This window comes from Cebidichthys violaceus, unplaced genomic scaffold (assembly GCF_023349555.1).
Source record: "Cebidichthys violaceus isolate CVI_PGR_0920_01 unplaced genomic scaffold, fCebVio1.0.p SCAF_1, whole genome shotgun sequence".
Taxonomy (NCBI): Eukaryota; Metazoa; Chordata; class Actinopteri; order Perciformes; family Stichaeidae; genus Cebidichthys; species Cebidichthys violaceus.
In genome coordinates, this window is record NW_027176262.1 from 995,098 (window position 1) to 1,010,826 (window position 15,729).

A 15,729-nucleotide genomic window follows, 5' to 3' on the forward strand; every position below is an offset into this window, starting at 1 on the left:
GAGAGAGAGAGAGAGGGGGAGGAGGAGGAGGAGGAGAGTGGTGGATTCAGTTGTTTGTACAGTTGGAGCTCAGATGGAGGTTTTCCTCCCGCTGAGGAGAATCTGACGGCATGACGATGACTTCCTGAGAGAGAGAGAGAGAGAGAGAGAGAAAGAGAGAGAGAGAAAGAGAGACACTTATCCTCCTCTCAGTTTCCACGGTGACAGCATCCCTCCTCCTCCTCCTCCTCTTCCTCCATCATCTCTCCGTCTGTCGGCTCGTCAGCGTCGTCAGGATGGGAGATAAAGGAACAAGGTGAGATTTAATGTGTTTGTGGTTCCTTCACACGGTTCTGCTGCTGTTGGTTCCTCAGAGTGTGTGTGTGTGTGTGTGTGTGTGTGTGTGTGTGTGTGTGTGTGTGTGTGTGTGTGTGTGTTCTGGTAGAACATTACATAACGTTGTGTCAGAACCTCCAGCGGTGCGACGTCTGTGTGAGCAGCACACTGATGCTGTTCTATTTTTTTTAAAGGTTCCTTTGTTTGGCCTTTTATTTTGATAGTGCAGACAGACAGGAAACAGACAGACAGGAGAGGGTAATCAATTACTGTAATTACTCTGTGAGAAAGTAATCACATTACTAATTATTTATCAGTGAAAGTAACAAGTTGCTTCACTTTGGTTTGTCACATCATCTTCTGTCTTTATTATTTGTTTTTGTTATTATGAGTTTTGTACGGAAGTTTAAAGATGCCCTGGAAATACAACTTACAGTCCTGATCCTGATCCTGGTCTTTACTGAACTCTGAGCTTAAAGAAACACAAAGGTGGTAAAACTCTGTTTTTCACGCTTTCTGAAATTAAATTTGAACGTTTTTAGCTGTTGTTTTTCTTTTTGTTATTAGAAGCGATTGTCTGTGATTCTGAGATGTTTCACTGGTTCACTCAGAATCGTGTCTCGGTGACTTCATTTGACTCATCAGGACTCTGATATGTTTCAGTGGCAGATTTTACGTTTCGAGCTGTAAACAATCAGCTAGTGGGTTAAATTTAACTCCTAGTTTTCCTTTATTGACTTTTATTTTAAACTTACGGCCGATTCCCAAAGAACAGAAACACTTTTCATATAACAAGTCAGAATAATTTCTATGATGACGATGTTGTGGTGTTCAGGTGTGATTGGCAAACTGATACGTTTTAATTCGTCACATCTTTAATACATGCTTAAAGTATGGTTTATGTATAAAGGTGATTCCAATACCAAAAGAAGATAAATGAACCTTCACGAGTACAAACAATTAGTATACTTCCTATTTTGAAAAAATTATTAGAGAAAATAGTTTTCAAACAAATCCAAGATTATTTTATTCGGAATAAACTGATGAATATAATCCCAGCATGCATACAGAGTCCCTTTACTGCTCTAGTCGGATGATAAGGACAATAAGAAAATAGTCGGCACAGTCTTGCTTGACTTTTGATGTAATAGACAACAATGTTATGATTACTAAACTTAAGAAATATGGATTTGGCATTATGACTTTCTTGGATGGTCAGTTATGATTCTGAGAGTGTTCAGGTTTAATGATGACGTCGTGGTGTTCAGGTTTAATGATGACGTCGTAGTGTTCAGGTTTAATGATGACGTCGTAGTGTTCAGGTTTAATGATGACGTTGTGGTGTTCAGGTTTAATGATAACGTCGTGGTGTTCAGGTTTAATGATGACGTCATGGTGTTCAGGTTTAATGATGACGTCGTGGTGTTCAGGTGTAATGATGACGTCGTAGTGTTCAGGTTTAATGATGACGTTGTGGTGTTCAGGTTTAATGATGACGTCGTAGTGTTCAGGTGTAATGATGACGTCGTAGTGTTCAGGTGTAATGATGACGTCGTGGTGTTCAGGTTTAATGATGACGTCGTGGTGTTCAGGTTTAATGATGACGTCGTGGTGTTCAGGTTTAATGATGACGTTGTGGTGTTCAGGTTTAATGATGACGTCGTGGTGTTCAGGTTTAATGATGACGTGGTGTTCAGGTTTAATGGTGACGTTGTGGTGTTCAGGTTTAATGATGACGTCGTGGTGTTCAGGTTTAATGATGACGTTGTGGTGTTCAGGTTTAATGATGACGTTGTGGTGTTCAGGTTTAATGATGACGTCGTAGTGTTGAGGTTTAATGATGACGTCGTGGTGTTCAGGTTTAATGATGACGTCGTAGTGTTGAGGTTTAATGATGACGTCGTGGTGTTCAGGTTTAATGATGACGTCGTGGTGTTCAGGTTTAATGATGACGTCGTGGTGTTCAGGTTTAATGATGACGTCGTAGTGTTGAGGTTTAATGATGACGTCGTGGTGTTCAGGTTTAATGATGATGTCGTTGTGTTCAGGTTTAATGATGACGTCGTGGTGTTCAGGTTTAATGATGACGTCGTGTTCAGGTTTAATGATGACGTCGTAGTGTTCAGGTTTAATGATGACGTCGTGGTGTTCAGGTTTAATGATGACGTCGTAGTGTTCAGGTTTAATGATGACCTCGTGGTGTTCCGGTTTAATGATGACCTCGTGGTGTTCAGGTGTGAAGTTTAAGAAACCTGCATTTTAATTCCAAATGTATATATTTTAAGAAAACGCCACCAGTAAAATCAAAAAACTTGTAGCAGATATGACATTTTCTCTTGTAGTTAATCATATTAACAGAATTTCAAGTCTCATTTGTATCTAATAAAAATAGAAAACTCTCTAAACGTGTTCAGGTTGATCCTCCTGCTTCAGTTTATTTATGTATTGATCCACTTTGACTCCGAGACCCACATGTGTTTTAACACTGCTTTATGGGTTCACATCAACGAGGGTCCACATGGTCAAAGTACACATCAACACTTCTAACTGATGGAAAACGAAATGGAAAGTTTGAGAATGTTGGTTTAAAAGCTGAACAGAGAATAAAAGACCGGTAAAAGTCACGGTTTATGATTCAATTATATTTCTGTTGCGTTTAGTGAAGCGTAATCTGATCGACGGCTGTTTAAATCACACAAATATTCAGTGTTCTGAACTTATTGACCATAACATTGATCAAGGCTGCCAGTCCGTCTGTGAGTTTACTTGTTTCACTGCAGCATATTGTCACCAATCAATGAATCAATACTCTGTTGATCTGTTCCCGTGGAGCCGCCATCAAAGCTATTTAGCTTCAGTAGATCGTCAATAGTCTGCTGTCAGTCAGCAGAGAGCTTTACAAAGCAGAACTCCATGATTCATTCACTATGAACACATTGTGTTTAATTAAAGCAGACAAAGATCAGACGACACTGATTACAATATTAGTAGACTCAGATTCCAGTGGTGTCTGTAGGATTGTTTCAAACTGTGATCCAAACATTTCGAAAACTCAAGAGTTCTAAGACCAAAAGTTTACATTCATCAAAAAAAGATTCACATCATGCTTTTATTAAACAAAATATTCTGCTTCAATCCATATTTGTTGGCGTTTAGCCTTACAATTTAAATTTTTACTGCAGTTTACTCCAGCAGCAATCTAACAGCACCATGAACTACATTCATACAGCCACAATAACACAAAATCTGATTTCTTTTCCCCACTTTTGGGGGTGATGACGTCATAAAAGATGATGAGAGACGTTCAAAACTTAATCCGACAACTTAAATAAAAGTTATGAATGTAAAAAAAGACACTTTTTTACAATTTAGACTCGCTGTACTGTTTTTGTAGTTTATTACAAAAAAAAAACATTCGACTTTACACAACTTGTAGGTCAGAGGTCGAGGGTCACATCCTGTTGTCGGGTTTCTTACTGAAGCATGTTGGTTGGGTAAACTTTGACCAGATGAAACACAAAGTCAGAGGATCTGAGAGATTTCATTTAAACCTCGCCGGAGCTGTTGAGATGTTTTAGTCTGAACCACAGTGGTGGACCTGCTGCCACACCGCTAACATGCTAAGAACAGCAGCTGTACAGATGCTAGTTGTAGCTACGTAGCAGCAGACAAACCTGCTGATCTCACTGGAAACAAATCGTTCTTTTATTTTAAAGGTTATTTTAGGGGAATTAGCCTTTTTTTAGGTAGCAGACAGGAAACATACGCGTACAAAGGTTCCCACATGGGGGACATTGATAAATGATACACATCTGAAAACATGCTCCAACCATAGACTGTTTAAAGAAAGTGGACGTAGTGACATGACATCACCCACTGGTTCGTGGACTGAAGACTCCAGTTTGGGACTTTTGCTGTCACCATCTTGTTTCTTGGAGCCAGAAGTGACTATGGGCCTTTCTCAAAATGCGTACTTCTCTGTACTTGTGAACTCGTGGACTTTTGAAACGTCATCAGTCTCAGCCCAAGTACTGTTCCAATTCAAAATACACATCGAGTCAAGCACCGTCAAAATCCCCGGATTTTGCATCGGATGCATCGGAGGTGACTTGTCTGTACTTGGGACAGCCAAATATCCCAGAATGCATTTTGCACCAGCAATAGGAAACAATGGCGGAGGAGAAATCACACAACTGGAAGTTTAAACTTTCTAAATACTACTGTTGTTAAGTTACAGAAAGTCATTTTAGGATGTTTTTAGGCGAGAAGTTTGTTGTTTAAGATTTAAAAATCTGCTCCGACGATTATGTAGAATCAGAATTATACACACTCAGTTTTTTATATATATATATATATATATATATATATATATATATATATATATACACAATATGTATAATCATATAATTGTATAAATACATATAATTATATATACAATTATATATATGTATATATATGTGTATATAATATTATACACTTATATAATAATGCATATTTTTTATTTTAAATGAAAACGAAAAAAAGCAGGGTTGTCATATTTAGTTTGATTGTAAAAAAACTTAAATTAAATAAAAAATTAAACTCATTAGCAAGACCAGCTGAGGTGGTGATGTCATCAAGTAAGCTGCTGTTCAAATTGTCCATACTGCCGTCTCTGGACTTGGAGTCCAGACTCAAAGTCTAGACTCCAAAAGTTCACAAGTCCGTACTTGTACCTGTATTTGGAGGAGAGGGCAGAGTGAGGCTCGGCAGGGCCAGCTACCGTTAGCTTAGCAATCGCTTAAGTTTACAGCTAACGTTAGCGCTAGCTAGCTAAAAAAGGTGCATTGGTAACACTTATTAACTATAAAATTGGGAAACTAATTTTGCATATTGGACGTACTGGACCTGGATACTTGATCCAAGACTCTGTGACACAGACGATAAATCAACATCGCTTCCACTTTATGTGAGCGAATGAAACATTTCCACCCCGTCTGGCTCTCGTCTCGGGACTTTTAGCGCCCAGTTTGACCCGACGTTACTGAAGACGGAGCGTTTGTATTAGAAATGTTCATAGAAACTATAGCTCCTCCACACAGAACCTGGTTCAGACCGCAGAACATCTCAGTCTTGTGTCGGAGTGTTTGTGTGTTTGCAGGCTGAATGAGGAGAATATTAATGAGTTCTCTGAGTGAGATCAGTCAGACATACAGAGCAGCTCACGCTTCATCCTGATTCACACCAAACCTCATTGAGAAACTTCAAGCTTTTATCTCTCCAGTGTGACCTGAAGACCTCAGTGAAGATGAGCTATGTGTTTCTATCTGCACAGAAACTCAATTTTCTTCTTTTTGCAGTACAAAGAGAACACAATAAACATGAAGACGAAAACCACACAGAACAGACAATACGTTAAATCATAAGTTGTAGATAAAAAGGTGGAATGTTGAGAGATTCAGAACCACTTCAATGATAAAAAGCATCATATGTCATTTATTTGAAAAACTGTTTTGGCTCATCTCAGAATAAAAATCATTTCTTCTCTCAGTGAAGTTTAAGAAAACTGCGTTTTTTCTTTCAAATTTAGATTTAAAGAAAAAGTCAAAATGACAAATGTGAGAAACTGAAGACTTGCAGCAACATCAGTTATGAATATTCATGCAACACACTTGTAATCAATCACATTCAAACACATTCAAGACTTTGTCACATCTCTCATATGTATTTAAAAAAAATATGTATTAAATAATCAAAGAAGTAATCTTTTTGTAAATATTCCAGAAAACTGACCTGAATACCTGAAAACTCCAATTTATTCCATATTTATAATATGTATAATACTTTATTTAAATCCATAAAGCTGCTCATTGTGTAGAGAATCTAATGACTTATTGCGCGTTTGCACTTCTCTATGTGTATAATATAGAATATAAAGAGAGGCGCAGATACTCACTCATATTTATTTCATATGAGGAGCTTGTACTTTATTCCGTAAAACAGATCGCTCACTATATCTTCATCTGTTTTTATCTCATTTTAGTTTATCTTTATTTGACAGTTTGAATTCACATTGTATCTTTATGCCTCTTTATGTCTCTAATAAATCACGTTGACAGCTGATCAGCTCAGTGTTGCTGCTTCTGTTTGTAACTCTCCTCCTGAAAAGACTTCCATCCTCATGACCTTCCTGAGCTTTCTACTGTTCGACACGTCTGCAGCTTCACTAAATATTCTACTTCTACTACATCATAGAGTAAATATTCTACTTCTACTACATCTCACAGTAAATATTCTACTTCTACTACATCATAGAGTACATATTCTACTTCTACTACATCTCACAGTAAATATTCTACTTCTACTACATCATAGAGTAAATATTCTACTTCTACTACATCTCACAGTAAATATTCTACTTCTACTACATCATAGAGTACATATTCTACTTCTACTACATCATAGAGTAAATATTCTACTTCTACTACATCATAGAGTAAATATTCTACTTCTACTACATCTCACAGTAAATATTCTACTTCTACTACATCATAGAGTACATATTCTACTTCTACTACATCTCACAGTAAATATTCTACTTCTACTACATCATAGAGTAAATATTCTACTTCTACTACATCTCACAGTAAATATTCTACTTCTACTACATCATAGAGTACATATTCTACTTCTACTACATCATAGAGTACATATTCTACTTCTACTACATCATAGAGTAAATATTCTACTTCTACTACATCTCACAGTAAATATTCTACTTCTACTACATCATAGAGTAAATATTCTACTTCTACAACATCATAGAGTAAATATTCTACTTCTACTACATCTCACAGTAAATATTCTACTTCTACTACATCTCACAGTAAATATTCTACTTCTACTACATCATAGAGTAAATATTCTACTTCTACTACATCTCACAGTAAATATTCTACTTCTACTACATCATAGAGTAAATATTCTACTTCTACTACAACTCACAGTAAATATTCTACTTCTACTACATCATAGAGTAAATATTCTACTTCTACTACATCTCACAGTAAATATTCTACTTCTACTACATCATAGAGTAAATATTCTACTTCTACTACATCTCACAGTAAATATTCTACTTCTACTACATCATAGAGTAAATATTCTACTTCTACTGCATCTCACAGTAAATATTCTACTTCTACTACATCATAGAGTAAATATTCTACTTCTACTGCATCTCACAGTAAATATTCTACTTCTACTACATCATAGAGTAAATATTCTTCTTCTACTGCATCTCACAGTAAATATTCTACTTCTACTACATCATAGAGTAAATATTCTACTTCTACTGCATCTCACAGTAAATATTCTACTTCTACTACATCATAGAGTAAATATTCTTCTTCTACTGCATCTCACAGTAAATATTCTACTTCTACTACATCATAGAGTAAATATTCTACTTCTACTGCATCTCACAGTAAATATTCTACTTCTACTACATCATAGAGTAAATATTCTACTTCTACTACATCATAGAGTACATATTCTACTTCTACTACATCTCAGAGTAAATATTCTACTTCTACTACATCTCAGAGTAAATATTCTACTCCTACTACATCATAGAGTAAATATTCTACTTCTACTACATCTCACAGTAAATATTCTACTTCTACTACATCATAGAGTAAACATTCTACTTCTACTACATCATAGAGTAAATATTCTACTTCTACTACATCTCACAGTAAATATTCTACTTCTACTACATCATAGAGTAAATATTCTACTTCTACTACATCTCACAGTAAATATCCTACTTCTACTACATCATAGAGTACATAATCTACTTCTACTACATCATACAGTAAATATTCTACTTCTACTACATCATAGAGTAAATATTCTACTTCCACTACATCTCAGAGTAAATATTCTACTTCTACTACATCATAGAGTAAATATTCTACTTCTACTACATCTCAGAGTAAATATTCTACTTCTACTACATCATAGAGTACATATTCTACTTCTACTACATCATAGAGTAAATATTCTACTTCTACTACATCTCAGAGTAAATATTCTACTTCTACTACATCATAGAGTAAATATTATACTTCTACTACATCATAGAGTAAATATTATACTTCTACTACATCTCACACTAAATATTCTACTTCTACTACATCTCAGAGTAAATATTCTACTTCTACTACATCATAGAGTAAATATTCTACTTCTACTACATCTCACAGTAAATATTCTACTTCTACTACATCATAGAGTAAATATTCTACTTCTACTGCATCTCACAGTAAATATTCTACTTTTACTACATCTCAGAGTAAATATTGTACTCCTACTACATCTCAGAGTAAATATTCGACTTCTACTACATCTCAGAGTAAATATTCTACTCCTACTACATCTGACAGTAAATACTCTGAGGTGAGGATGATGATGATGATGATGTCATGGTGTCGAGGGAGTCTTTAGGCAGTGAGCTGACACAACATTCACATATTGATCAGCCAGTCTCTGTTTCTATCCATCAGAAGCTTCACTCGCTGAGAGAAAAGTTCCCTTCATCTTTAAATGTGAATATTATGTTTAATATTCACATTTAAATGTAAATGTTATGTTCAATATTCATAAACTTCACCTTCTGCTGTTTAAGCCTCTTCAGGTCAAACAATAAATATCAAACGTCTCAGTGAGTGAAAAGATCATTAAAACCGTTTCAAACAAATGCTGTTAATGATCAATAATAATAATAATGATCATAATAAAAATAATAACAAATATAATAAGGACTAATGAGTGAAGAAATGATAATTAATCTAATAATTGAGTTTAAATGATGAGCCTGTTTAAAAGAGCCTGTTTATTGTCCACTGCACACTTTACTATTTTGATTATTATTATGAATATTAACATTATTATTGTTATTATTATATTGTGATTAAGACTATTAAGATTATTACTATCATTATTATGATTATCATGATTAATATTACTATTATTAATAAATAAGTGATTGCACATCATCGTTCACAGAGCGGAGGTTTGATTTCCGAGCGGCTCGATTTAAACTTTAATTGGACTAATTGCAGAGACTCGTGGCGTGCTGAGCGTTTTCCCAGGAGTCACGGCGGTTTCCAGTAAAATAAATGGCGTTGTGATGCTGCTGATTGATGAAGGTCCATTCAGGAGGAAGCTGAGAGCTAATGGAGCCCAGTAGCTAATTTATGTGTGTGGGGGGGGGGGGGGGGGGGGGGGGGTAATGTAAGACATTAGAGACAGGAAGCTACTGCTGATGGTGAAGATGGGGAAGATGATTGACAGCAGGACTCCCCTGAGAGGAAACCTGATCTACATTTATGAGGAATCTTTTGGAAAAATTATGATTTTTCTAATAAGTGAAAACATTTTGAAAAAGAGGTAGAATCTTTGAACATCGGAGAAAAAGATGTTTTCAACATTCACATTTGTTTTCAAATATAAACAATTATGGAAATTTACAAAATTAAGACATTTAATAAACATGAAGAAATTAGATTTTTATTATTTTTTTCTTAACTTGAACGTTCTAACATAAACGTTCTCTCTGCAGCTCCATTAGCATCACCTCCTACCAGCCAATCAGAAACCAGGATATATTTAACTGTCACACAATAACAATGAGAGCAATACAAATAAATACACAGGTTTTAAAACAGGAATAAATATGTTATGATGAAGCAATAAAACTTCCAACAGGAAACACATCTGGATATGTTTGTTATATTGAATATATCTATATCTATATATATATTATAGAATATAGAATATAACAAATAAGATGAACCCTTAGAATCTGTGTCATTGACCTGCTTTTCTCTCTGTTTGTCTCCAGAGTGTTTAAGAAAGCCAGTCCCAATGGAAAGGTGAGTCCTCTTCTTCTGCTTCTTTACCCCGAAAAATAAATCAAGTAAATGTTTCAAAATAAAAGTCTGTGGACACCTGAAAAAAGTTTAGCCATCGAAAATATATGTGAATAAAATATATATAAAGACGCTTTCTCACAACCCTGGAATACTTTATTAAGGACAAACACAAAGTCAACAAGACAACAATAAAGAAACAACTCAAAATAACAAACAATAAGGATAAAATGACATAACTAAACACACTGAGAGACAGAATCAGGTCTTCAATCACATCCCCAAAACAAGATTAAATAGAGATTTCAAGTATAATAAAGGTTTCCAAAACTGTGAAGCTCCACGTTCCCCTCCAGCGTCACTGTTCAACGCGTCAGGACGGCATGTCGATATAGTGCCTTTTCAAAATAAAACTTCTGTCTTCACAGGAAGTTAACTTCATGCAACAAAACCACTTAGTCAGGTTTAGAGAAACAGCTGGTTTACGTTAATTTGACTCACTATCGAGTCACATGACAAAATGTCAACGTCTACTTTTAGATTCGCTCAGGACACGAACAGAGGTCTCCTGGATCTGGATTCTGATTGGCTGTTAGTTCTCCTGACAGAGATTCTGATTGGCTGTTAGCTCTCCTGACAGTGATTCTGATTGGCTGTTAGCTCTCCTGACAGTGATTCTGATTGGCTGTTAGCTCTCCTGACAGTGATTCTGATTGGCTGTTAGCTCTCCTGACAGTGATTCTGATTGGCTGTTAGCTCACCTGACAGTGATTCTGATTGGCTGATCTGGCCGCTGTGTTCCTCCCTCAGCTCACTGTCTATCTGGGGAAGAGAGACTTTGTGGACCACGTGGACCTGGTGGAGCCTGTTGGTGAGATCACTTTCACTGATCTTCATTTCTTCAGTGTGTTCTTTCAGCTGTTTGGGATTTATTGACAACCATTCGTCCTCCGGCTGCTTGTTCACTTCCTGACTTTTCTTCCTGCAGATGGCGTCGTCCTGATCGACCCGGAGTACCTGAAGGAGAGGAAAGGTGAGACGTTCAAAGCAACGCCGGTTAAATAATCTCTAAACAGATTTAGCTCAATAAAATACATAACATATTTGAATTGGCCCTTTAAAATACCAACAACTCGTATTTTTTTAAATTCACTGTATCTGTAAAATAAAATAACAAATATCAAATATACATATATCAAATCCTAGAACAAGCAGAGATGTAGGAGAAGCTTATTTAAGATCACATCAATCAAGATAAATAAAGTATAATAAATAATAAACCAGATAGTGGTTTCTGTATCACGTTGTTCAGGACGCTTCATATTAATCTCATGAATGCTCAGTGGATCCTAAACACCTAGCCTAGCTCCAGTATTAGTAGTTAACATAGTGTTAGTTATTGTTCATATATATTATATTATCATATATCAGGATGTAAGTTCTGTGTTTCTTGTTCCCTTCAGTGTTCGTGACTCTGACCTGTGCGTTCCGTTACGGCCGTGAGGACCTGGACGTCCTCGGGTTGACGTTCCGTAAAGACCTGTTTGTGGCGAACGTCCAGGCGTTTCCTCCACCGCCCGAAGAGAAGAAGAGTCTGACTCGTCTTCAGGAACGGCTGATTAAAAAACTGGGAGAACACGCCCACCCGTTCACCTTCGAGGTACTGAGCCCAGTTGACCTGTTTCCTCATTCATTGGTGAAGCATCTTTTTAGAGCATCAGGATTAACGCTCACAAAGCCCCCAGGTTCAGGTCTCAGCTCAAGGTCTTTAAAGGTTTTCTGTTTGTTGATGGAGGCATGGTGTTTTTGGGCTGAACGTCTGATCGTTTCAGGGACGCCTCGATGAAATTTCTTCAAACTTGACACAAACGTCCACTCAGACTCAAAGCATTTGGTGATCAAAGGACAATGTGACCTCACAAAACACGTTTTTGACTTTAACTGTCAAAAACAATGCTAATTATGACAACATTTCAGGTCAAAAACCAGTATTTAAGTCCATAACTGTGAACTCTTAAAACTTGTATAAATCTTCTTATGACGGCGGGTCGAAGATGTCTGAAGTTTCCTCCGTTTGTCAATTTCTTTGAAGCAACTTTCATATTGGAAGACTTGTTTGTTGTGTTCATATGAGGAATTTGACTGTTTCCTTTTCCCTTAATGGACGTAAACACCAAGAGAGAAGAACTTGACCGGTTGGTGGAGTCGAGGTTCTGATTCTAGTTTTAGGTTTGATTGTTTTTAGTCTAAAGGGAGCTCAAACATTCTTCTTCTGTGGTTGTCTTTCTGTCTTTTAAAGTCTGTTTATTCATCATCACGGTTGAATGTTTAAATATCGTCACCAGACACTCAGGAATGAATTTATGAACTCATTATTATCCCGTATTGATTTATAATAGTCGTAGTGTAGCATTGTGTCATTGTCTCAGGATTGTCTCTGAAGATGAAAGAGCTCTTTTCCACAACAGGAACTTTTAAGGAATCCAGAACCCTGCACGAACCAGGTTCCAAGTTTAGTTCCGTAAACAGACCCTGGTGTTTCAAAGAGAGAGAGCATGTTTTAAACTAGTGAATACAACTTCAATGACCAACAGAGTTTCAGCTATAACTGGTTTAATCTGACTGATTGCCTCTTTATTGTTGTATAGAAGCAGAGGAAGCACAACTAGTTTGAAAAGGGGCTGAAGAAGAAGAAGAAATGTGACTGTTATTAGTTGGTACCTTCTGATAAAGACGATGTGTTTTCAGATTCCTCTGAACCTGCCATGCTCCGTCACCCTGCAGCCGGGCCCCGAGGACACGGGGAAGGTAAAAGACCCGCCACCTCCTCAGCAAACATCCGTCCTGCTCAGCTGAAAAAAATAAATGGAAGGTTCTAGATGTTCTAAATGTTCTTGTGTGTCTTCAGGCCTGCGGAGTCGACTTTGAGGTGAAAGCTTTCTGTGCAGAAAATGTTGAAGAAAAGATCCACAAAAGGTAAAAGTGATTCCGCTGCAGTTTGACAGAATCAAGAGATGAATTATGAATGAAAGTGAAATCAGTCGTGCATCAGCAGCTTCCTGCAGAGAGAGAGAGAGAGAGAGAGGATCACTGCTGCAGCACCGACCAGAACCAGAACCCTACCAGATAATATATGTTCATGCTCATCATCAGGAGCCAGTAAACCTACCAGCATCACGAGGTTCATCAGACCAGAGTCATTCTAGAGTCTATAATTTAATGATATGTCAGAGTCAATGCCGGTGCAAACCTCAGTCAGGTAAAGGATCGATGAGTCTAGACTACAGACTAGACCAACATAACCTGTCCCTTCACTCTCTCTGCTGGTAGAAGTACGATCATCAGCGTTGTGTCTTGTTGCAGGAATTCGGTGCGTCTGGTGATCCGGAAGGTTCAGTACGCTCCAGAGAAACCTGGTCCTCAGCCCACAGCAGAGACCACCAGACAGTTTCTGATGTCGGACAAACCTCTGCACTTGGAAGCCTCTCTGGACAAAGAGGTAACGCCTAAGTGTATGTGTGCGTGTATATACATATATATATATATATATATATATATATATATACAGTAAGTATACTATGTGTAGAAGAAGAAAGAAGAAAAGAGACAGAAGAGCCCTTCAAGAGGAGCAGTACGGATTATGTCCCTGCCGTGGAACAGTGGACCAGCTCTGCAGCGGTCCTGGGAGTTTGCCCAACCAGTCTATATGTGCTTTGTGGACTTGCAGAAGGCTTTCAACCGGGTCCTTCGGAGGTTCTTGTAGGGGGTGCTGCGGGAGTATGGAATGCCGGACCCATTACAATGGGCCATCCGATTTCTGTACGACTGCAGTAGGAGCTGTGTCCGCATTCTCGGCAATAAGTCAGACACATTCCCGGTGGGTGTTGGCCTCCGCCAGGGCTGCCCTTTGTCACCGGTCCTGTTCGTGACTTTCATGGACAAGATATCTAGGCGCAGCCGGGGGGTGGAGAACGTCAGGTTTGGGGGTCTCGGGATTGCCTCTCTGCTGTTTGCAGATGATGTTGTCCTGTTGGCCTCCTCGGAGCGTGACCTCCAGCCTTCACTGGGGCGGGATGAGTTAGCACCTCCAAATCTGAGGCCATGGTGCTCTGCCGGAATCCGGTGGATTGCTCCCTCAGGTGGGGACGGAGTGCCTACCGCAAGTGAAGGAGTTCAAGTATCTCGGGGTCTTGTTCATGAGTGAGGGTAAGATGGAGCGGGAGATCGACAGGCGGATCGGTGCGGCTGCAGCAGTAAAGCAGGCGCTGCACTGGACCATCTTGGTGAAGAGGGAGCTGAGCCGGAAGGAGAAGCTCTCAATTTACTGGTCGGTCTATGTTCCGACCCTCACCAATGGTCACGAACTCTGGGTCGTGACCGAAAGAACGAGGTCGCGGCTACAAGCCGCCGAAATGAGTTTCCTCTGTAGGGTGGCCGGGCTCAGCCTCAGAGATAGGGTAAGGAGCTTGGACATCAGGAGGGAGCTTGGAGTTGAGCCGCTTCTCCTTTGCGTCGAAAAGAGTCAGCTGAGGTGGTTCGAGCATCTAATCCGGATGCCTCCTGGACGCCTCCCACTGGAGGTTTTCCGGGCACGCCCAACTAGGTGGAGACCCCGGGGAAGACCCAGCAAATGCTGGAGGGACTACATCTCCCAGCTGGCTTGGGAACGCCTCAGGATCCCCCAGAATGAGCTGGAAAATGTTGCGGGGGAGAGGGACGTCTGGGTCAGCCTACTTGGCCTGCTGCCACCGTGACCCGACCCTGGAGAAACGGAGGAAAATGGATGGAATGGTTTTTTTTGGAGGGAGTTCTTCATGTTCTACTGATGTGGTCCTGTTGGACAGAGGATGTCGTATGTGTACAGATTGTAAAGCCCTCTGAGGAGAATTTGTGATTTGTGATTTTGGGCTACACAAAATAAATTGAAATTGAATAATATTAATAACAATAATGATAATAATAATATGAATATGTCTCTCTCTCAGATTTATTACCACGGAGAGCCAATCAGTGTCAATGTCCACGTCACCAACAACACCAACAAGACTGTGAAGAAGATGAAGATCTCAGGTACTTGAATGCACCCGTCCTCTCTCTCTACTGATCTGTGAGGTTTGTGTTATTGATCGATCGATTGATTTGTGTTTCCACAGTGCGACAGTATGCAGACATCTGCCTGTTCAACACGGCTCAGTACAAATGTCCGGTGGCCACCGAGGAGTCCGAGTCAGTCTCATTTCTCTCTGCTTTGATTCAGACACAAGTACTTTGATTAAGTACTTGTTCTGGAGCTTTCAGTTGTGTCACCTGGTTTTCCTCAGTCTATCCAGATGTTGTGATGGATGTTCAAATTTTCTTTTTTCTGAGCACATTAAGGACTTCTTTAACATTTGTAACCCAGTTTGAATAGTTTGAAGTGAATCCAGTCAGTCTGATATCCGGCTTCATGTTCGTGTGATTCTGTCTTCAGTGACGTCGTCGCTCCCAGTTCGACTTTCTG

At 38.6% G+C, this 15,729-nt stretch overlaps 1 protein-coding gene across 2 annotated transcripts in view; it reads left to right on the forward strand.

Moving 5' to 3' along the window:
- Positions 1-15,729, forward strand: part of arrb1 (arrestin, beta 1) — a 34,263-nt gene continuing 18,534 nt past the window's right edge. For both annotated transcript variants that reach the window (XM_068705098.1, XM_068705090.1), the window contains exons 1-11: positions 1-295; positions 10,202-10,232; positions 11,040-11,100; positions 11,218-11,262; positions 11,693-11,889; positions 12,978-13,037; positions 13,138-13,205; positions 13,593-13,728; positions 15,215-15,299; positions 15,383-15,455; positions 15,700-15,729. The exon at positions 15,700-15,729 is cut by the window's right edge and continues 108 nt beyond it. In XM_068705098.1, coding sequence (XP_068561199.1) covers positions 276-295; positions 10,202-10,232; positions 11,040-11,100; positions 11,218-11,262; positions 11,693-11,889; positions 12,978-13,037; positions 13,138-13,205; positions 13,593-13,728; positions 15,215-15,299; positions 15,383-15,455; positions 15,700-15,729 — 806 coding nt within the window. In that variant the 5' untranslated portion in view covers positions 1-275. The remainder of the gene's footprint in view (positions 296-10,201; positions 10,233-11,039; positions 11,101-11,217; positions 11,263-11,692; positions 11,890-12,977; positions 13,038-13,137; positions 13,206-13,592; positions 13,729-15,214; positions 15,300-15,382; positions 15,456-15,699) is intronic.